Below are 20,409 nucleotides of genomic sequence, written 5' to 3' on the forward strand. Positions count from 1 at the left end.
CGCTTCCAGCAATCGATCTATCGTGACCATACACCAGTGATTAAAATGTGTATTAAAGAAACGCGAACCGATCTATCGTGCATTTCAGCACTCTTCGAAGCCATCTCGAGCAAGGATGAGACCATGCTAGCGGATGCCTTGCGAATGGCCACCATCGAAACTGTGCTGTCCTTTGAAGCGATTTACGGAATTTCACCGTTAATTTGGTGTGTTCAAACTGGCGACGTGAGTTATCTTGGATTGGTGGAATGTCTGCTGTCCAGCGGATTGTATGATTGCCAAATGGTTGACAGCAAGGGCCGCTCAGTACTAGCCAGCATAGCCGAGAAGCATACCGACAATCCTAAGTTTGTGGAAAAGTTAATTGAGCTTGAGATCCATGGAGTGGATGAGGTAACCGCATGCTATAGAATATTAAGACAAAACTCGTTGCAATTACTTATGCTTTATATAGCTCTAAAGAAACTCGACGGAGCAGCATTGTTTCAATCACTGGCCAACGCTTTGATTCAGCTAGAGGTAAAGAACTTCCCACTATCGTCAGAACTTAAAATATACGTGCAATGGAAGCTCGCTGACTATGGCCATCGACATTTATCAGGTGATTACCAACCCCCTCCAGGACAAACGACGCAGCATGAGTGGAAGAGCCATATCAAAGTGATAAGTGATTGTTGGAGCGTTATAGCCGAAAAGTATGATACTAGAGATTATGTAGACATGGACGATCGTTTATTGCAACGACTGACGGTAATCCATAACCATCTCTATTTTCTGCAGTACAAACCGTTCGTTAAGCACCTGCCGATGATAGAGCTGATATTTTGTCTGGCGATATTTCTACGATCATTTAAGGTCGATTCCGTGGTCTATCGCATGCTAGTGAACAAACGGGTTATAGTACAGTTTCTACGCATGATCGTTTCGCAATTAAATTACATCAAAAGGAATCTTCTGGATATAGAAACGAAGTTAAAGGATATAGTACAGGATCATGATCAATCACTTGAAGTTTTAAAAAGGGATGCAATAATTGAAAGTATTTCTGAGGAACTGGAAACCATGGCTGTTCCTAACAAGTCCTATGTCGTAGATCAATTCTGCGAAAAGATGGCAGCCGTTATATATAAAACTGATACTCGTCTTAACCAAGCATGTGAGAATGATCTTATTGTGGACTTTTTGAAGCAAATTAAAAAGAGCAACAAACGATGGGCCCAACAGAAGATCGACGAAATAAATTATCTCAAACAAGAAAGCAAAGACCGTTTGATCGCGTTAGTCAAAAGCCGTATACCTTGCACCACACACCCGGCGAATGTTGCCGATCGATTGATCAAACTCATGAAAGGCAAAACATCGGTAGCACAGATCGTGGCCGACGAATCTTTCAGCATGGAGCATCTGATGAGTAAACAGGATCGACGTACCGTACGAAGGATATTCAAGTGTTACAATAAAACGAAACAATACTACTCGCTCACCAAGATTTACGGTAGTTTATCCCAGATGGGTGAATTGAATCACAAAAATGGGGCCGTGTTTGTCTCGTGCATAAAGAGAGCACTTACCGTTTTAGGTGAGACGATGAAAAACACCAAAAGCACACCCAATATGCCGCACGGACGCATCCGCAACACTATAGAGAAATTACTGATGCCGCAACTTTCGACATTTAACATATCACATCGTAATACGTATGCAAAGGCATTTTCACTGAAAAGGCTTTTGATTGCGGATAATTTGGAAGAAAATATATTAATCAATCTACCGTACTACATGACCGTCGTGAGGGTAATGTTGTTACTGTTGATCGCGGTGCTGGGAGCCGATATCAGGCGCTCATTCTACGGTTTGTTGTATGAATGTAATACTGTACAGGCGTTACGCTTGCTGCTACTATACGTAGAGAATAATGATGATTTAGCGAAAATGCTAAAGGAGTGTTTAAAAGAAGTTAAAAATTATTTCGACAATATAGAGAAGCTATTAAAAGAATTTGAACATAGCCCCGTTGGACAGAAAGCTCAATTTAAACACGCCGAGCAACATTTCACTCAGCAATATGCTTTCAACGAAGAGTTGCGAACAATGGTGGAAACGGAAGAAACAATCTCGAATTTGCGTAAAACGTGCTTTGCCTGTACCGATATCATTACAATCCGACGTTTGCTTCGTTGGAAGCTTGAATCATACCATCCGAACAGATTGTTGCAAAGAATGGCCAAAGAATGGGATACTTCTACTACAGAAATTAACTCAATGGTTAATCTCGATACACGATTAGTGACAATAAACATTGCAACCGTGCCAAACAAGCTTAAAATGATACAGATGGCTATGGACTCGGCTCACTATTACGGTTGCATCGAACACACGCGCCAGCTAGCCAAACAAATTGGAGTAGATGCGACTGATGACTCTAAACACCAGACGCTTAATACTAAACTTCGATCTTACTATGATAACATGTTCTTCCTCGATAACAAATGGAAGTCGCTAAATGAATTCTGCAAACAGAACCACATTTTGCTGCCGAGCGATAAAGTACACAGTCTGCGTGAGGAAGATGAGGCCCGTCTGCAGCAGTTGTTTGAAGAGCGACAGAATAGATTACGAACGATCCTCGAAATAGGGAATATACGAGAGGTGGAAGACATTGCAAGCTGTATAAAAACTATCTCCCCCTGCATTATTGCTGCGCTCGAGTACATTCAACTTGAAGTTTGCGAAATCTTGACCACGGTCGGATACTTTGGAGATAACTTCTACTATCTAAAGCATCGCATACCGATGATCATGGGGAAAAGCTATCGCAATCTTCTTGCACACGATGCCTTGTCCTACGATATACTCAGCGACAGTGGAGAGGAAAAGCTGCTCATTAATGCGTTCGTCTTAGCCAACACGAAAATAACTCTCTTCCCCACAGCCAATAACAAACCACAATGCAGCAATACCATGGAACTAAGCTTTCCTACTCCCGAGGACATTTTTCGGTGGGTCGCAAAACAAGAAAAATTATTAGAAGTCTTGAAATCGGACGACTCACAACTGCTGCAAGTGATGATGCAGGCCGGTGGAGAAATAAAGAGCCATTTCTATTATGCACTACAACCGGATCAACACCAACCCTGTTATGTTGATCTCACGAAGGTTGTCCATCGCTTTTGCCGACCTAATTCACCCGTAATACAACTATTGGGCCGTTATTTTCCCTCTTTTGCAAAAACATATCACCATCCCGAGATTATGTTGCAAAATGCTCTTGAACGAAGCGATTTCCATCAGGTGGTTGATCTTTATTGCAGCTTACCTGAAATGGAGTTTGATAAGAGGGTGTTTTCCTGGCCGATGCTGCTATCAAAATTTTCATCGGATTTTATTGCTAGATTACCCTTGCAATGTAAACAAGATTATCTAAATCTATTTCTCGACTACGGTAATGAGTCATGTGCCCGGGAAATGATTTCTAACTATATTCAGATTCCCAGCCAACATACAGTAAGCCATGCGATGATACGTGGAATGTACTCGGTTGTCGAGTTGTTGGTGCAGAACACGTCCCGTCTACAGACAAATGATATGGAGCAGGCGATCATTATGCATTGGAACGATCTGCTGCCTGCTATTGCAGTCAAGACTGAGCTCGATGCTCAAGAGTACGTGACTCTGCTAGAAACAGCTGTAAAAGTACACAACGAAAAGGCGGTAAAATATTTGCTTCAAGACACGCTAAAGCGTACCGCCAAAGCTCTTAAAGTATGTATCATAACTGCTGCACTTCACGGACGGAATAACATTTTAAAGTATTTGTTGAGTCATTTTTTTACACCAGTGTCCATCACTTTACTAGAAGCGCTTCGCGAAGCCGCCGCTACCAAACACTGGATAACGACGCGATTATTGTTCGAAGCAGTAGGATCAGAAAAGCTGGAATCTGCCTGTGACGCTAGAATGACAGACATCCTACTAGGATTTGTCACGCTTGGTCAGTCACGATTGATTAGAAAGATAGTATCACTTTACAAGTTCAATTACAAGATTATTAAATACCATCCACTGGCGTTGGCCGTAGAATATGTAAAAGCTAGTCCTAGAATGATTGCAACGTTACGTCTGCTAGGTTTCGGGTGGCTCGATTGCACCACGATTCTGCACGAAATAATACTTCAAGGAAGCGACCAACCCTCTTGGAATGCAATATGGAGTGACATCGATGATCAGCTGTCTAAGACATTTACTCTCAATTCTGATCACTGCACTTTAGTTATCAATGTGCTGCAACGCTGGAAAACGATCGCGTTCGTCGAGCAAATCAAATCGAGCAATACTTCCTTATGCTGTGCCATACAATCGAACGACAAATCAATCCTTCGGACACTACTCAGCCGCTCTCATGACATGAGGAACCTCAACGATAGTGGAATTCTTCAAGGGATTGTGTTCCAGATCGGTTCTTCGATCGTTCGACTCGATACCGAGCATGAACAATGGGATGTGCGGACATGCTGTGACAAGATGATCAACCGAATGACCCACCTGTTTGCGAGTTCGAATGAAATGTGTTGGCAGGAGTTTACAAGCGTCTGCGGTGAAGTAGTGGTTCACTTATCTGTGTTTCCTTCTGAAGAAATATCCCAACCAATAGAGGTAGAATTCAAGATCAGGGTTCAAGAGTTCAAGAATAACACCAGGCTTATTGATAACCTGCAGGATGTACAAACCATTGCAAATGAAATATTCAACAAACACACAGCAGTACATGCAACGTTTACTAAAGGCAATCGAACCGTGCATTTCTGGCGTTTGGAAGACTTGTCCAGTGCATACGATATTTACCCACCAGATAGTGCCATCGATCTGTCACCTCTTGTGAACATACCGGCACTCTTCGGAAAAACAGTTTTACACTGTGCTGCCTTAAAGGAAACGGATGTGGAAACGTTAAAACTGCTGATGGAAAACGGCGCCCATCCTTTGCTGAAAGATAAATTCGGAAAAACGCCCATACATCATGCCCTGCAGAACCCTATGAAGCCTGAGTTAGCGTTGTGCTTAATGAAGGAATGTGTTGTGCGTTGTTTGTGTAGCGTCGAGGGTTCATCACTAACGGAGGTGACTGATGGGGATGGAAAAAATAAGCTTATTCATACTGCTACGATTTGGGGACATGAAGATGCGATACTGTATTTGATAAGGAACAACGCCGACGTGACGGCGCGGAATGTCCATCTTCAAACGCCTGCACACATAGTGGCTGTTAAACCGATGTACAATTCTGTTGCGTTGATGAAAATCTTGCTCAACCAGGACAGAGGCTTGCTGAACTTGGTTGACTCATACGGTTGCACACCGTTGGGCTGGGCTGCCAAAGTAGGTAACATCAAACTTTTGCATACAATCATGGAATACAGGCCGGACTTCGATAATACATCAGCAAATCGGGATGCCCTTAAATATGCACTCATGGCACATCACGCACAATGGGTCAAATGTTTCATCGAACTTCTCACCGCGAACGGCATCCAGGGAATTACGAAGTTGTTTGATATGGATTTAATCATGTTGTCCCTCGATGTGGACGATTGGCAACTATCAGTGGTGCTGCTCGAGTACGAATTAGGTCATACTTTAACGAAGCAACCTACGAGAGGTGATTTAGATCGTTTTAATACCATTATACAGAGTGCTGGTGATCTGACGACCAAACACGAATCGAAACGATTCATTATGTTGCTGAAATGTTTAATCCCGATAAGGCCTACAACACCGTAGTAATGTTCTCGCAAGAGTAGCTCCCCATATTGTCTCTAACTTTTGGATTCACGTTCGCGTTACCGTGCGTTTAGAAACACCGTCAAATAGCACCGAAGAGTGGAGACAATATCGATGACATGTGATAATATTCGATCAGAAGTCCATAAGAAAATCATCTGTTTCACAGGGAGCATATTCATGTCATGAATATATTCAAATTGTTTGCATTGCATCGAATGCCATCGTACCGTACAGAATGATTGGATGCAAGGCTAGGATATCGTCTCTCGAAAAATCGTCTCGCTTACATATCGGGGTGAAATGATTCATTCATTTTGTTTTTGGCTACTTGTTTACTCTTCATGGCGCGAATTGAATACAAATACTTAGTTATAATAAAAAAACAAACTAAAACAAAGAACACGAAGCTATGTTTTGAAATTTTCTTTCATTTACTTAAACTGCATTACTATAATCATGATTGCAACACGATAATTGCAAAGGAGATATAAAGCATTATGATGCATGTCCTTAGTTGCCATATTATGTCCGAAAAACCAATGTAGTTATTTTTGATAAAACTATTACAGGCGTCTTATTGATATCCACAAGGACAGAGGAGGCGTGGTAAGTTAGTAAGTATTGATATTATACATTGATATACACATTTGAAAAGATTCCCCTACTGCCCAATCTTGAATATTAATATCGTGTAAACTATTTTTGAAGTAAAACTAATAAATTATCTAATATTATTTTAAATAACAAAACACGTTATCAAAGATTTTGACACTTCAACTTCGGAAACACACTTTATATTGAGAAATATTCACATTTTTGGCTGTGGGACATTTTTGCGGTCCCAAATAGTCAATATATCAGTGGGCATCTGTATAGAAAAAATGCCTTTGAGCTAGTGTCAAGAAGTAATCAGATGTCAAGGTATCAAAGGGTAATAGTAATAACACTATTCGCTCATATTTACTATCATTAGAGAGCCTACTCGTCGTTGCAGTACAGAAGATGCGTCGGCTCCTGTCAAGCATAACATCCAATGATTCAATTTCCATCTCTACGGTGGGCAGTGTCTTTCCTTATCAAATGCTGATTATCCGCATGCGTGAGCAAAACTAATCTCGTAAACCCATATAAGCCTGGTTTAAATAAAAAGCTGATATTGGTTGAACTCAAAATTCAGACGCGTAATCTTGTAAATATTTTTTATCACATGGATAATTTGTTTAAGCAAGTTTAACGTTATCTACGTAGCTAGCTTTTCGGTTTTATTGATTTTTAAGATATGTACACCGTATTTGTTCCACAAACTGTGCAGTCGTATTTGAACACCTCGAACATTTGACATCGGTCCTCACTATCATGGGTGGTCGAGACACGCTTTCATTGTCCAGCATTTCTGCACTCTTCGAAGCCATCTCGAGCAAGGATGAGACCATGCTAGCGGATGCCTTGCGAATGGCCACCATCGAAACTGTGCTGTGCTTTGAATCGACCTACGGAGTTTCTCCGTTAATTTGGTGCGTTCAAACTGGCGACGTGAGTTATCTTGGATTGGTGGAATGTCTGCTGTCCAGCGGATTGTACGATTGCCAAATGGTTGACAGCAAGGGCCGCTCAGTACTAGCCAGCATAGCCGAGAAGCATACCGACAATCCTAAGTTTGTGGAAAAGTTAATTGAGCTTGAGATCCATGGAGTGGATGAGGAAACCGCATGCTATAGAATATTAAGACAAAACTCGTTGCAATTACTTAAGCTTTATATAGCTCTAAAGAAACTCGACGGAGCAGCATTGTTTCAACCACTAGCCAACGCCCTGATTCAGATAAATATCAAAAATGTGAAAATTGACTTTGATCTACGGGTGTTCGTACAGTGGAAGCTCGCCGACTATGGCCATCGGCATTTATCGGGTGATTACAAATTCCTTCCAGGACAAACGACGCACCATGAGTGGAAGAAGCACATCAAAGTGATAAGTGATTGTTGGAGCGTTATAGCCGATAAGTACGATACTGGTAATTATGCAGACATTGACGACCGTTTATTGCAACGATTGAAGGTAATTCATAACCATCTCTACTTCCTGCAGTACAAACCGTTCGTCAAGCACCTGCCGATGCGAGAGATGATCTTTTGTTTGGCAATATTTTTAACCATCTTTCACCATCCAAGAGATTATTTTATGTTTCGCCTGATAGTGAATAAATGTCTTGTGATGGAGTTTGTGCGCACGATTGTCAGGCAAGTAGAATGCATTAAAGAAAATCTTGAAAAAATAGAAGAAGACCTCAAGGCAATAAGAAATGCCTCAGATTCGTGGACCAATAATAGCATAGCAAGTTTTTTCGAGATACTCGTAGAGAGACTAGAAATAGCGAATATTCCTAACAAAGCGTATCTTGCTAAGCAACTTCACCAAAAGAGAACGAGGCCATCCTTTACGGTCGTAGTGGAACTGTTCAAAACAATGAAGAAATATGACAAACAGTGGGCCACTTCAAAGATTCCTGAAATGAAACAGCTTGTGAAGGAATGTAGAGAGCATCTTGTCGCGGCTATTAAAAATCATATACCAAGCGCGTTACATCCAGCAAACGTTGCTGATCGCTTGATCGCACAAATGAAAAGCAATACATTAATCGACACAGCTGTAACGGGCATCGTCGCCAATGAATCGTTCAACATGGAAGCGTTTATGGGTGGCAAGGATCGACGATCTATAAGAAAGCTACGGAAATGCTACAAGCACGGTAAACAGTTTTATTCACTCTGGAAAATTCACAACTGCTTTTCGGACATGGACAAAGCTTCCCTGGAACATCCGGAAGTATCTTTTGGTTGTGTAAAACACGCACTAACGGTGCTCGGCGAATCGGTGAAAAACACGAACAGTACCCCTAATATGCCCAACAAATGGATTTATCTAATGTTTCAAAAATTCCTAACTTGTCAGTTTACAGATTGTACCATCTTTCTTCGCAATGTCTACGCGAAGCAATTTTCCCTAGCGAGACTGTCCATAACGTATGATATGGAGAGAGAAATATTGAAGGAGGTGTCCGAACAAGTGGTACCTTTCTTATTAAAGTTACGTATTTTGTTTATTTCTGCACTTGCTGGTATCCGACGCACCTTCTGTGGGATGCTATATCGGTGTGCTTCGTTGGAAGCGTTACGATCGCTGTTACAGTATGCTAATATTGAGATAGATGCCTCCGGTGAAGAAACACATTGGTACGCAGAGGTGGAATATTTTTTTAACCATAAAACGCCAAATCCTAAACGGCCAGTGAAGCATGCAGCTCTTTTTGAACAAGTAGAGCTGCAGTTAATACAACAGTGTGCGATGATTAAAGAGTGGTTGGCAATGATACATACACAGAATAGAGTACCGTTCTCGAGTTTGCGCCAAACTTGCTTTGCCTGCAACGATATCACCACTATTCGACGATTGCTAAGATGGAAGCTGGAATTGTGTTATCCAAATAAAATGCTGCAAAGGATGTGTAGCACATGGAATTCTTCTACACTTGAGCGGATAAATATTTCAACGCTTTTTCCTTCGCTGTCTGCAATTGATCCAGATACGGTGAGCGGAAATCTACGAACAATTCAGCAAGCAATGGGTTCTGCACACAATTGCATCGACCACACTAGGAAGCTTACCTTCGACTTCAGAATAGCTAACAGCATCGATGAGACCATGCTCGAGGAGCTCAATACTATGTTGCGACCGTACTATGATAACATGTTCCTTCTGGACCATAAGTGGAAAGCACTTCAAACGTTCTGCAAAAAACATCAATTACCATGGAATATCCCACTGGCAGCCGAGCTAAGAGTGCGTGATCAGGCTCTTTTGCAGCAGCTGTTTGACAATCGACGGAAAAAGCTACGATCGTTGCTTGAGATACACGGCATCCGAAAGGTGGAGGATATTGCCATCATGATAAAAAATGATTATCCGCTGGTCAATGCCTCCATTCAGTGTTATCAACAGGAAATCTGCGAAATGTTGACTGCAGTCGGATACTTTGGAGATAGTTTCCATTACCTAAAGCATCGCCTACCGATGATCATCGGGAAAAGCTATCGCAATCTCCTTGCACACGATAACCTGTCATACAACGTTCTAACAGACGGAGGAGATGAAAAGATAGTGATCAATGCATTCATATTGGCTCACAAGACACATTACTTATTCGATGAAAGGCAAGGCGATCAGATCGAGTTCAGCTTCCCCGCTATAGAAGACACATACGAGTGGATCGACGATCAGCATCGACTACTGACAGCAGTTAAATTAGATGATGTAGACCAGGTACACAGAATAATGCAAACTGGAGGAGATTTGCGCAAGTTGTTTTGTACTTCCCCTTTCCACCAGCGTGAACGGGTAAACTACCTGCTACAGCATGTTTGTCGGTTTTGTCTTTCGAATTCAGCCGTCATTAACCTTTTGGGTCGTTATTTTCCAACTTTCGCTGATTACAATCACTGTCCAGACATAATCTGGCAGAAAGCGCTTGATCGGCAAGAATATGAAAAAGTTGTTGAGCTTTTCAGCATTAAAACAGTAGTTAAAAACGAATGCAATCTGGAGAGTACAATCGAAACCGTGAACAGAGTTCCAGAGAATGTTTTTGCTTGGCCGATGTTTTTATCTCGAGTTTTAGCTAAAACGATGACTGCAATATCCTGGCGAGACAAACAAGTATATCTAAATCTATTTCTCGATTACGGTAATGAGTCATGTGCTCGGGAAATGATTTCTAGTTATATTAAGAATCCCGAACAATCTACAGTAAGCCATGCGATGATACGTGGAATGTACTCGGTAGTCGAGTTGTTGGTGCAGAACACATTCCGTCTACAGGCGAATGATATGGAGCACGCGATCATCATGCATTGGAATGATCTGCTGCCTGCTATTGCAGTCAAGACTAAACTCGATGCAAAAGAGTACGTGACTCTGCTAGAAACAGCTGTAAAGGTACACAACGAAAAGGCGGTAGAATATTTGCTTCAAGACACGCTAAAGCGTACCGCCAAAGCTCTTAAACTGCTGCACTTCATGGCAGAGACAACGTGTTAAAGCAATTGCTAGAAGATTATCCTATCAAAGATTGTACGGTTCTTTCCACTGCCCTTCATCGAGCTGCTTTATATTGCCGGTGGCGTTGCGTAAGAACTCTGTTAGAGACAAAAGCAGCCGCTGATGTGTTTATGTCTGACTTTAAAAGTGTGGACGCAAACACTCTACTCTTGCTTGTCACTTGTGATCAAGTTCAGCTCATTGGAAAAATTGAACTCGTAAACCTTGCGGTCTACTGCACAAGCATGACGCATCCTCTTGCTGTGGCTATACGCTATAGTACAGATACTCCTAGAATGATTGCAACGTTACGTCTGCTAGGTTTCGGGTGGCTCGATTGCACCACGATTCTGCACGAAATAATACTTCAAGGAAGCGACCAACCCTCTTGGAATGCAATATGGAGTGACATCGATGATCAGCTGTCTAAGACATTTACTCTCAATTCTGATCACTGCACTTTAGCCATCAATGTGCTGCAACGCTGGAAAACGATCGCGTTCGTCGAGCAAATCAAATCGAGCAATACTTCCTTATGCTGTGCCATACAATCGAACGACAAATCAATCCTTCGGACACTACTCAGCCGCTCTCATGACATGAGGAACCTCAACGATAGTGGAATTCTTCAAGGGATTGTGTTCCAGATCGGTTCTTCGATCGTTCGACTCGATACCGAGCATGAACAATGGGATGTGCGGACATGCTGTGACAAGATGATCAACCGAATGACCCACCTGTTTGCGAGTTCGAATGAAATGTGTTGGCAGGAGTTTACAAGCGTCTGCGGTGAAGTAGTGGTTCACTTATCTGTGTTTCCTTCTGAAGAAATATCCCAACCAATAGAGGTAGAATTCAAGATCAGGGTTCAAGAGTTCAAGAATAACACCAGGCTTATTGATAACCTGCAGGATGTACAAACCATTGCAAATGAAATATTCAACAAACACACAGCAGTACATGCAACGTTTACTAAAGGCAATCGAACCGTGCATTTCTGGCGTTTGGAAGACTTGTCCTGTGCATACGATATTTACCCACCAGATAGTGCCATCGATCTGTCACCTCTTGTGAACATACCGGCACTCTTCGGAAAAACAGTTTTACACTGTGCTGCCTTAAAGGAAACGGATGTGGAAACGTTAAAACTGCTGATGGAAAACGGCGCCCATCCTTTGCTGAAAGATAAATTCGGAAAAACGCCCATACATCATGCCCTGCAGAACCCTATGAAGCCTGAGTTAGCGTTGTGCTTAATGAAGGAATGTGTTGTGCGTTGTTTGTGTAGCGTCGAGGGTTCATCACTAACGGAGGTGACTGATGGGGATGGAAAAAATAAGCTTATTCATACTGCTACGATTTGGGGACATGAAGATGCGATACTGTATTTGATAAGGAACAACGCCGACGTGACGGCGCGGAATGTCCATCTTCAAACGCCTGCACACATAGTGGCTGTTAAACCGATGTACAATTCTGTTGCGTTGATGAAAATCTTGCTCAACCAGGACAGAGGCTTGCTGAACTTGGTTGACTCATACGGTTGCACACCGTTGGGCTGGGCTGCCAAAGTAGGTAACATCAAACTTTTGCATACAATCATGGAATACAGGCCGGACTTCGATAATACATCAGCAAATCGGGATGCCCTTAAATATGCACTCATGGCACATCACGCACAATGGGTCAAATGTTTCATCGAACTTCTCACCGCGAACGGCATCCAGGGAATTACGAAGTTGTTTGATATGGATTTAATCATGTTGTCCCTCGATGTGGACGATTGGCAACTATCAGTGGTGCTGCTCGAGTACGAATTAGGTCATACTTTAACGAAGCAACCTACGAGAGGTGATTTAGATCGTTTTAATACCATTATACAGAGTGCTGGTGATCTGACGACCAAACACGAATCGAAACGATTCATTATGTTGCTGAAATGTTTAATCCCGATAAGGCCTACAACACCGTAGTAATGTTCTCGCAAGAGTAGCTCCCCATATTGTCTCTAACTTTTGGATTCACGTTCGCGTTACCGTGCGTTTAGAAACACCGTCAAATAGCACCGAAGAGTGGAGACAATATCGATGACATGTGATAATATTCGATCAGAAGTCCATAAGAAAATCATCTGTTTCACAGGGAGCATATTCATGTCATGAATATATTCAAATTGTTTGCATTGCATCGAATGCCATCGTACCGTACAGAATGATTGGATGCAAGGCTAGGATATCGTCTCTCGAAAAATCGTCTCGCTTACATATCGGGGTGAAATGATTCATTCATTTTGTTTTTGGCTACTTGTTTACTCTTCATGGCGCGAATTGAATACAAATACTTAGTTATAATAAAAAAACAAACTAAAACAAAGAACACGAAGCTATGTTTTGAAATTTTCTTTCATTTACTTAAACTGCATTACTATAATCATGATTGCAACACGATAATTGCAAAGGAGATATAAAGCATTATGATGCATGTCCTTAGTTGCCATATTATGTCCGAAAAACCAATGTAGTTATTTTTGATAAAACTATTACAGGCGTCTTATTGATATCCACAAGGACAGAGGAGGCGTGGTAAGTTAGTAAGTATTGATATTATACATTGATATACACATTTGAAAAGATTCCCCTACTGCCCAATCTTGAATATTAATATCGTGTAAACTATTTTTGAAGTAAAACTAATAAATTATCTAATATTATTTTAAATAACAAAACACGTTATCAAAGATTTTGACACTTCAACTTCGGAAACACACTTTATATTGAGAAATATTCACATTTTTGGCTGTGGGACATTTTTGCGGTCCCAAATAGTCAATATATCAGTGGGCATCTGTATAGAAAAAATGCCTTTGAGCTAGTGTCAAGAAGTAATCAGATGTCAAGGTATCAAAGGGTAATAGTAATAACACTATTCGCTCATATTTACTATCATTAGAGAGCCTACTCGTCGTTGCAGTACAGAAGATGCGTCGGCTCCTGTCAAGCATAACATCCAATGATTCAATTTCCATCTCTACGGTGGGCAGTGTCTTTCCTTATCAAATGCTGATTATCCGCATGCGTGAGCAAAACTAATCTCGTAAACCCATATAAGCCTGGTTTAAATAAAAAGCTGATATTGGTTGAACTCAAAATTCAGACGCGTAATCTTGTAAATATTTTTTATCACATGGATAATTTGTTTAAGCAAGTTTAACGTTATCTACGTAGCTAGCTTTTCGGTTTTATTGATTTTTAAGATATGTACACCGTATTTGTTCCACAAACTGTGCAGTCGTATTTGAACACCTCGAACATTTGACATCGGTCCTCACTATCATGGGTGGTCGAGACACGCTTTCATTGTCCAGCATTTCTGCACTCTTCGAAGCCATCTCGAGCAAGGATGAGACCATGCTAGCGGATGCCTTGCGAATGGCCACCATCGAAACTGTGCTGTGCTTTGAATCGACCTACGGAGTTTCTCCGTTAATTTGGTGCGTTCAAACTGGCGACGTGAGTTATCTTGGATTGGTGGAATGTCTGCTGTCCAGCGGATTGTACGATTGCCAAATGGTTGACAGCAAGGGCCGCTCAGTACTAGCCAGCATAGCCGAGAAGCATACCGACAATCCTAAGTTTGTGGAAAAGTTAATTGAGCTTGAGATCCATGGAGTGGATGAGGAAACCGCATGCTATAGAATATTAAGACAAAACTCGTTGCAATTACTTAAGCTTTATATAGCTCTAAAGAAACTCGACGGAGCAGCATTGTTTCAACCACTAGCCAACGCCCTGATTCAGATAAATATCAAAAATGTGAAAATTGACTTTGATCTACGGGTGTTCGTACAGTGGAAGCTCGCCGACTATGGCCATCGGCATTTATCGGGTGATTACAAATTCCTTCCAGGACAAACGACGCACCATGAGTGGAAGAAGCACATCAAAGTGATAAGTGATTGTTGGAGCGTTATAGCCGATAAGTACGATACTGGTAATTATGCAGACATTGACGACCGTTTATTGCAACGATTGAAGGTAATTCATAACCATCTCTACTTCCTGCAGTACAAACCGTTCGTCAAGCACCTGCCGATGCGAGAGATGATCTTTTGTTTGGCAATATTTTTAACCATCTTTCACCATCCAAGAGAATATTTTATGTTTCGCCTGATAGTGAATAAATGTCTTGTGATGGAGTTTGTGCGCACGATTGTCAGGCAAGTAGAATGCATTAAAGAAAATCTTGAAAAAATAGAAGAAGACCTCAAGGCAATAAGAAATGCCTCAGATTCGTGGACCAATAATAGCATAGCAAGTTTTTTCGAGATACTCGTAGAGAGACTAGAAATAGCGAATATTCCTAACAAAGCGTATCTTGCTAAGCAACTTCACCAAAAGAGAACGAGGCCATCCTTTACGGTCGTAGTGGAACTGTTCAAAACAATGAAGAAATATGACAAACAGTGGGCCACTTCAAAGATTCCTGAAATGAAACAGCTTGTGAAGGAATGTAGAGAGCATCTTGTCGCGGCTATTAAAAATCATATACCAAGCGCGTTACATCCAGCAAACGTTGCTGATCGCTTGATCGCACAAATGAAAAGCAATACATTAATCGACACAGCTGTAACGGGCATCGTCGCCAATGAATCGTTCAACATGGAAGCGTTTATGGGTGGCAAGGATCGACGATCTATAAGAAAGCTACGGAAATGCTACAAGCACGGTAAACAGTTTTATTCACTCTGGAAAATTCACAACTGCTTTTCGGACATGGACAAAGCTTCCCTGGAACATCCGGAAGTATCTTTTGGTTGTGTAAAACGCGCACTATCGGTGCTCGGCGAATCGGTGAAAAACACGAACAGTACCCCTAATATGCCCAACAAATGGATTTATCTAATGTTTCAAAAATTCCTAACTTGTCAGTTTACAGATTGTACCATCTTTCTTCGCAATGTCTACGCGAAGCAATTTTCCCTAGCGAGACTGTCCATAACGTATGATATGGAGAGAGAAATATTGAAGGAGGTGTCCGAACAAGTGGTACCTTTCTTATTAAAGTTACGTATTTTGTTTATTTCTGCACTTGCTGGTATCCGACGCACCTTCTGTGGGATGCTATATCGGTGTGCTTCGTTGGAAGCGTTACGATCGCTGTTACAGTATGCTAATATTGAGATAGATGCCTCCGGTGAAGAAACACATTGGTACGCAGAGGTGGAATATTTTTTTAACCATAAAACGCCAAATCCTAAACGGCCAGTGAAGCATGCAGCTCTTTTTGAACAAGTAGAGCTGCAGTTAATACAACAGTGTGCGATGATTAAAGAGTGGTTGGCAATGATACATACACAGAATAGAGTACCGTTCTCGAGTTTGCGCCAAACTTGCTTTGCCTGCAACGATATCACCACTATTCGACGATTGCTAAGATGGAAGCTGGAATTGTGTTATCCAAATAAAATGCTGCAAAGGATGTGTAGCACATGGAATTCTTCTACACTTGAGCGGATAAATATTTCAACGCTTTTTCCTTCGCTGTCTGCAATTGATCCAGATACGGTGAGCGGAAATCTACGAACAATTCAGCAAGCAATGGGTTCTGCACACAATTGCATCGACCACACTAGGAAGCTTACCTTCGACTTCAGAATAGCTAACAGCATCGATGAGACCATGCTCGAGGAGCTCAATACTATGTTGCGACCGTACTATGATAACATGTTCCTTCTGGACCATAAGTGGAAAGCACTTCAAACGTTCTGCAAAAAACATCAATTACCATGGAATATCCCACTGGCAGCCGAGCTAAGAGTGCGTGATCAGGCTCTTTTGCAGCAGCTGTTTGACAATCGACGGAAAAAGTTACGATCGTTGCTTGAGATACACGGCATCCGAAAGGTGGAGGATATTGCCATCATGATAAAAAATGATTATCCGCTGGTCAATGCCTCCATTCAGTATTATCAACAGGAAATCTGCGAAATGTTGACTGCAGTCGGATACTTTGGAGATAGTTTCCATTACCTAAAGCATCGCCTACCGATGATCATCGGGAAAAGCTATCGCAATCTCCTTGCACACGATAACCTGTCATACAACGTTCTAACAGACGGAGGAGATGAAAAGATAGTGATCAATGCATTCATATTGGCTCACAAGACACATTACTTATTCGATGAAAGGCAAGGCGATCAGATCGAGTTCAGCTTCCCCGCTATAGAAGACACATACGAGTGGATCGACGATCAGCATCGACTACTGACAGCAGTTAAATTAGATGATGTAGACCAGGTACACAGAATAATGCAAACTGGAGGAGATTTGCGCAAGTTGTTTTGTACTTCCCCTTTCCACCAGCGTGAACGGGTAAACTACCTGCTACAGCATGTTTGACGGTTTTGTCTTTCGAATTCAGCCGTCATTAACCTTTTGGGTCGTTATTTTCCAACTTTCGCTGATTACAATCACTGTCCAGACATAATCTGGCAGAAAGCGCTTGATCGGCAAGAATATGAAAAAGTTGTTGAGCTTTTCAGCATTAAAACAGTAGTTAAAAACGAATGCAATCTGGAGAGTACAATCGAAACCGTGAACAGAGTTCCAGAGAATGTTTTTGCTTGGCCGATGTTTTTATCTCGAGTTTTAGCTAAAACGATGACTGCAATATCCTGGCGAGACAAACAAGTATATCTAAATCTATTTCTCGATTACGGTAATGAGTCATGTGCTCGGGAAATGATTTCTAGTTATATTAAGAATCCCGAACAATCTACAGTAAGCCATGCGATGATACGTGGAATGTACTCGGTAGTCGAGTTGTTGGTGCAGAACACATTCCGTCTACAGGCGAATGATATGGAGCACGCGATCATCATGCATTGGAATGATCTGCTGCCTGCTATTGCAGTCAAGACTAAACTCGATGCAAAAGAGTACGTGACTCTGCTAGAAACAGCTGTAAAGGTACACAACGAAAAGGCGGTAGAATATTTGCTTCAAGACACGCTAAAGCGTACCGCCAAAGCTCTTAAAGTGTGTATCATAACTGCTGCACTTCATGGCAGAGACAACGTGTTAAAGCAATTGCTAGAAGATTATCCTATCAAAGATTGTACGGTTCTTTCCACTGCCCTTCATCGAGCTGCTTTATATTGCCGGTGGCGTTGCGTAAGAACTCTGTTAGAGACAAAAGCAGCCGCTGATGTGTTTATGTCTGACTTTAAAAGTGTGGACGCAAACACTCTACTCTTGCTTGTCACTTGTGATCAAGTTCAGCTCATTGGAAAAATTGAACTCGTAAACCTTGCGGTCTACTGCACAAGCATGACGCATCCTCTTGCTGTGGCTATACGCTATAGTACAGATACTCCTAGAATGATTGCAACGTTACGCCTGCTAGGTTTCGGGTGGCTCGATTGCACCTCGATTCTGCACGAAATAATACTTCAAGGAGGCGACCAACCCTCTTGGAATGCAATATGGAGTGACATCGATGATCAGCTGTCTAAGACATTTACTCTCAATTCTGATCACTGCACTTTAGTTATCAATGTGCTGCAACGCTGGAAAACGATCGCGTTCGTCGAGCAATACTTCCTTATGCTGTGCCATACAATCGAACGACAAATCAATCCTTCGGACACTACTCAGCCGCTCTCATGACATGAGGAACCTCAACGATAGTGGAATTCTTCAAGGGATTGTGTTCCAGATCGGTTCTTCGATCGTTCGACTCGATACCGAGCATGAACAATGGGATGTGCGGACATGCTGTGACAAGATGATCAACAGAATGACCCACCTGTTTGCGAGTTCGAATGAAATGTGTTGGCAGGAGTTTACAATCGTTTGCGGTGAAGTGATGGTTCACTTTTCTGTGTTTCCTTCTGAAGAAATATCCCAACCAGCGGCAGTAGAGTTCATGATCAAAGATACCACCAGGCTTATTGATAACCTGCAGGATGTACAAACCATTGCAAATGAAATATTCAACAAACACACAGCAGTACATGCAACGTTTACTAAAGGCAATCGAACCGTGCATTTCTGGCGATGGGAAGACTGGATTTGTGCGTACGATATCTACCCACCAGATAGTGCCATCGATCTGTCACCCATCTTAAATGTTCAAGTATTAGCTGGGCAAACAGTGCATGAAGCAATGATGTGGGAAGTGGATCAAGAAATGATACAACTACTCGTAAAGAATGGCGCAAGCCCTCTCGTAGTAGACGCATGCGGAGACACACCAATCAATGGAGCCCTACGAAACTTTGCCATGCCGGAAGTGGCAATTTACTTAATCGATGAATGTCTGCGACATGATTTGCGAGATGCCGAGGGATCTACATTGAAGGATGCAGTATATAAGCATCAGCTGCTGGTCGGTGCCGCTGTTAATGGACACATGATTGCTGTAAAATGCTTCTTACAGCTCAATATAGACTTAACTACCACATACAGCGACGGTAAAACTGTGGCGCACATAGTGGCGTGCACACAGTTGGCGAATTCAGTACATATGATGGAAATGCTTCTAGACTACGATAGCCGCCTGATAGATATGGTAGATGTTAACGGTTGCACACCGTTGGCATATGCAGCTGAAGTCGGTTCCGTTGCGATGCTTAATTTGATATTGGAATACAATCCTAAACTCGAAATGATACCGACTAGTAGAATTGCACTTCGCACTGCCATTTGTGAACACCAGGTACTGTGGGCCAAACGTTTTCTGGGCGTACTGCACGAAAAACAAGTTCGTGGGATAACTTCCATCGATGGAGATGACGAGGATGATCTGGTTGTTTTATCACTAAAATGCAATGACTTGCAATTATCGAAGGCATTAATTGAGTACGAATTGGGCCATCCCGTAGAAGAAACGACTAAAGACAATCTTCCTCGAATCCAAAAAATTCTTCAATCTTCTACTTTAGACGAGCCACGGGTTTCTATGCAGATATTGATAGAGATAAACAATTTAGCTGGTGCTAAAGAGTTCTTCGACATTCTAAGAAACATAAGTGCAAAAATTACACAAACTGCAGATAATAAATAAGGCAAGTTAACCCACACAGTGGAGATTACGAAAATGGAATAATATATATATAAATGGAATAAATAAATATATGGATCTACTGTAACAGCGCCAAGAATTGAATTAGTAACAGATAAGCATTTCTATCAAAAATTTATTTACTTAAAAAACAATATTGTATAGAAAATAAATCCACAATTAAAAATGAATTCATTTTTAAAGAGATATTCAAAAATATATTGTCTAAAAAGTAAATTTATTACTCCCTATTTGGAGGATTAAAGACGCGAGACCGTATCGCCGGATGAGTAAGTAAGTATTTGGAAGATCTTTAATCTCCATCTTCACAAATTATAAAAAATGTTGGGTGCAGATGACAAAAATGATGTAACTGAATGTGCGAATATGACAAATGAGTGAATAATCTGACAACTACATAGCCCTGAAACTCCAGAAATAGAAATATAATAGCCGTTTCTGCCAATTTTT

The 20,409-nt window shown here is 41.6% G+C and overlaps 2 protein-coding genes across 6 annotated transcripts; both read left to right on the plus strand.

Annotated features, from left to right (window-relative positions):
• LOC121594189 lies at positions 1-10,882 on the plus strand. 4 transcript variants are annotated; one of them, XM_041917223.1, is made up of 3 exons: positions 1-114; positions 7,204-7,795; positions 7,870-8,907. In XM_041917223.1, the coding sequence occupies exons 1-3, from the start codon at positions 46-48 to the stop codon at positions 7,983-7,985; spliced, it is 777 nt and encodes a 258-aa protein (XP_041773157.1). In that variant the 5' UTR covers positions 1-45; the 3' UTR covers positions 7,986-8,907. The 4 variants fall into 4 exon arrangements, with proteins under 4 accessions (XP_041773157.1, XP_041773156.1, XP_041773155.1 ...); XM_041917222.1 differs by having other exon boundaries at positions 7,204-10,882; XM_041917221.1 differs by lacking the exons at positions 7,204-7,795; positions 7,870-8,907 and adding an exon at positions 781-6,175 and having other exon boundaries at positions 1-695.
• A 3,259-nt stretch (positions 10,883-14,141) lies between these two features.
• On the plus strand, positions 14,142-18,805 carry LOC121594193. Of its 2 annotated transcripts, none has more exons than XM_041917235.1 (2): positions 14,142-14,865; positions 14,940-18,805. In XM_041917235.1, the coding sequence occupies exon 2, from the start codon at positions 17,505-17,507 to the stop codon at positions 18,540-18,542; it is 1,038 nt and encodes a 345-aa protein (XP_041773169.1). In that variant the 5' UTR covers positions 14,142-14,865; positions 14,940-17,504; the 3' UTR covers positions 18,543-18,805. The 2 variants fall into 2 exon arrangements, with proteins under 2 accessions (XP_041773169.1, XP_041773170.1); XM_041917236.1 differs by having other exon boundaries at positions 14,940-17,999.
• Positions 18,806-20,409: the final 1,604 nt, after the last annotated feature.

The sequence above is a fragment of the Anopheles merus genome, chromosome 2L (genome assembly GCF_017562075.2).
Source record: "Anopheles merus strain MAF chromosome 2L, AmerM5.1, whole genome shotgun sequence".
In the NCBI taxonomy this organism is placed as follows: Eukaryota; Metazoa; Arthropoda; class Insecta; order Diptera; family Culicidae; genus Anopheles; species Anopheles merus.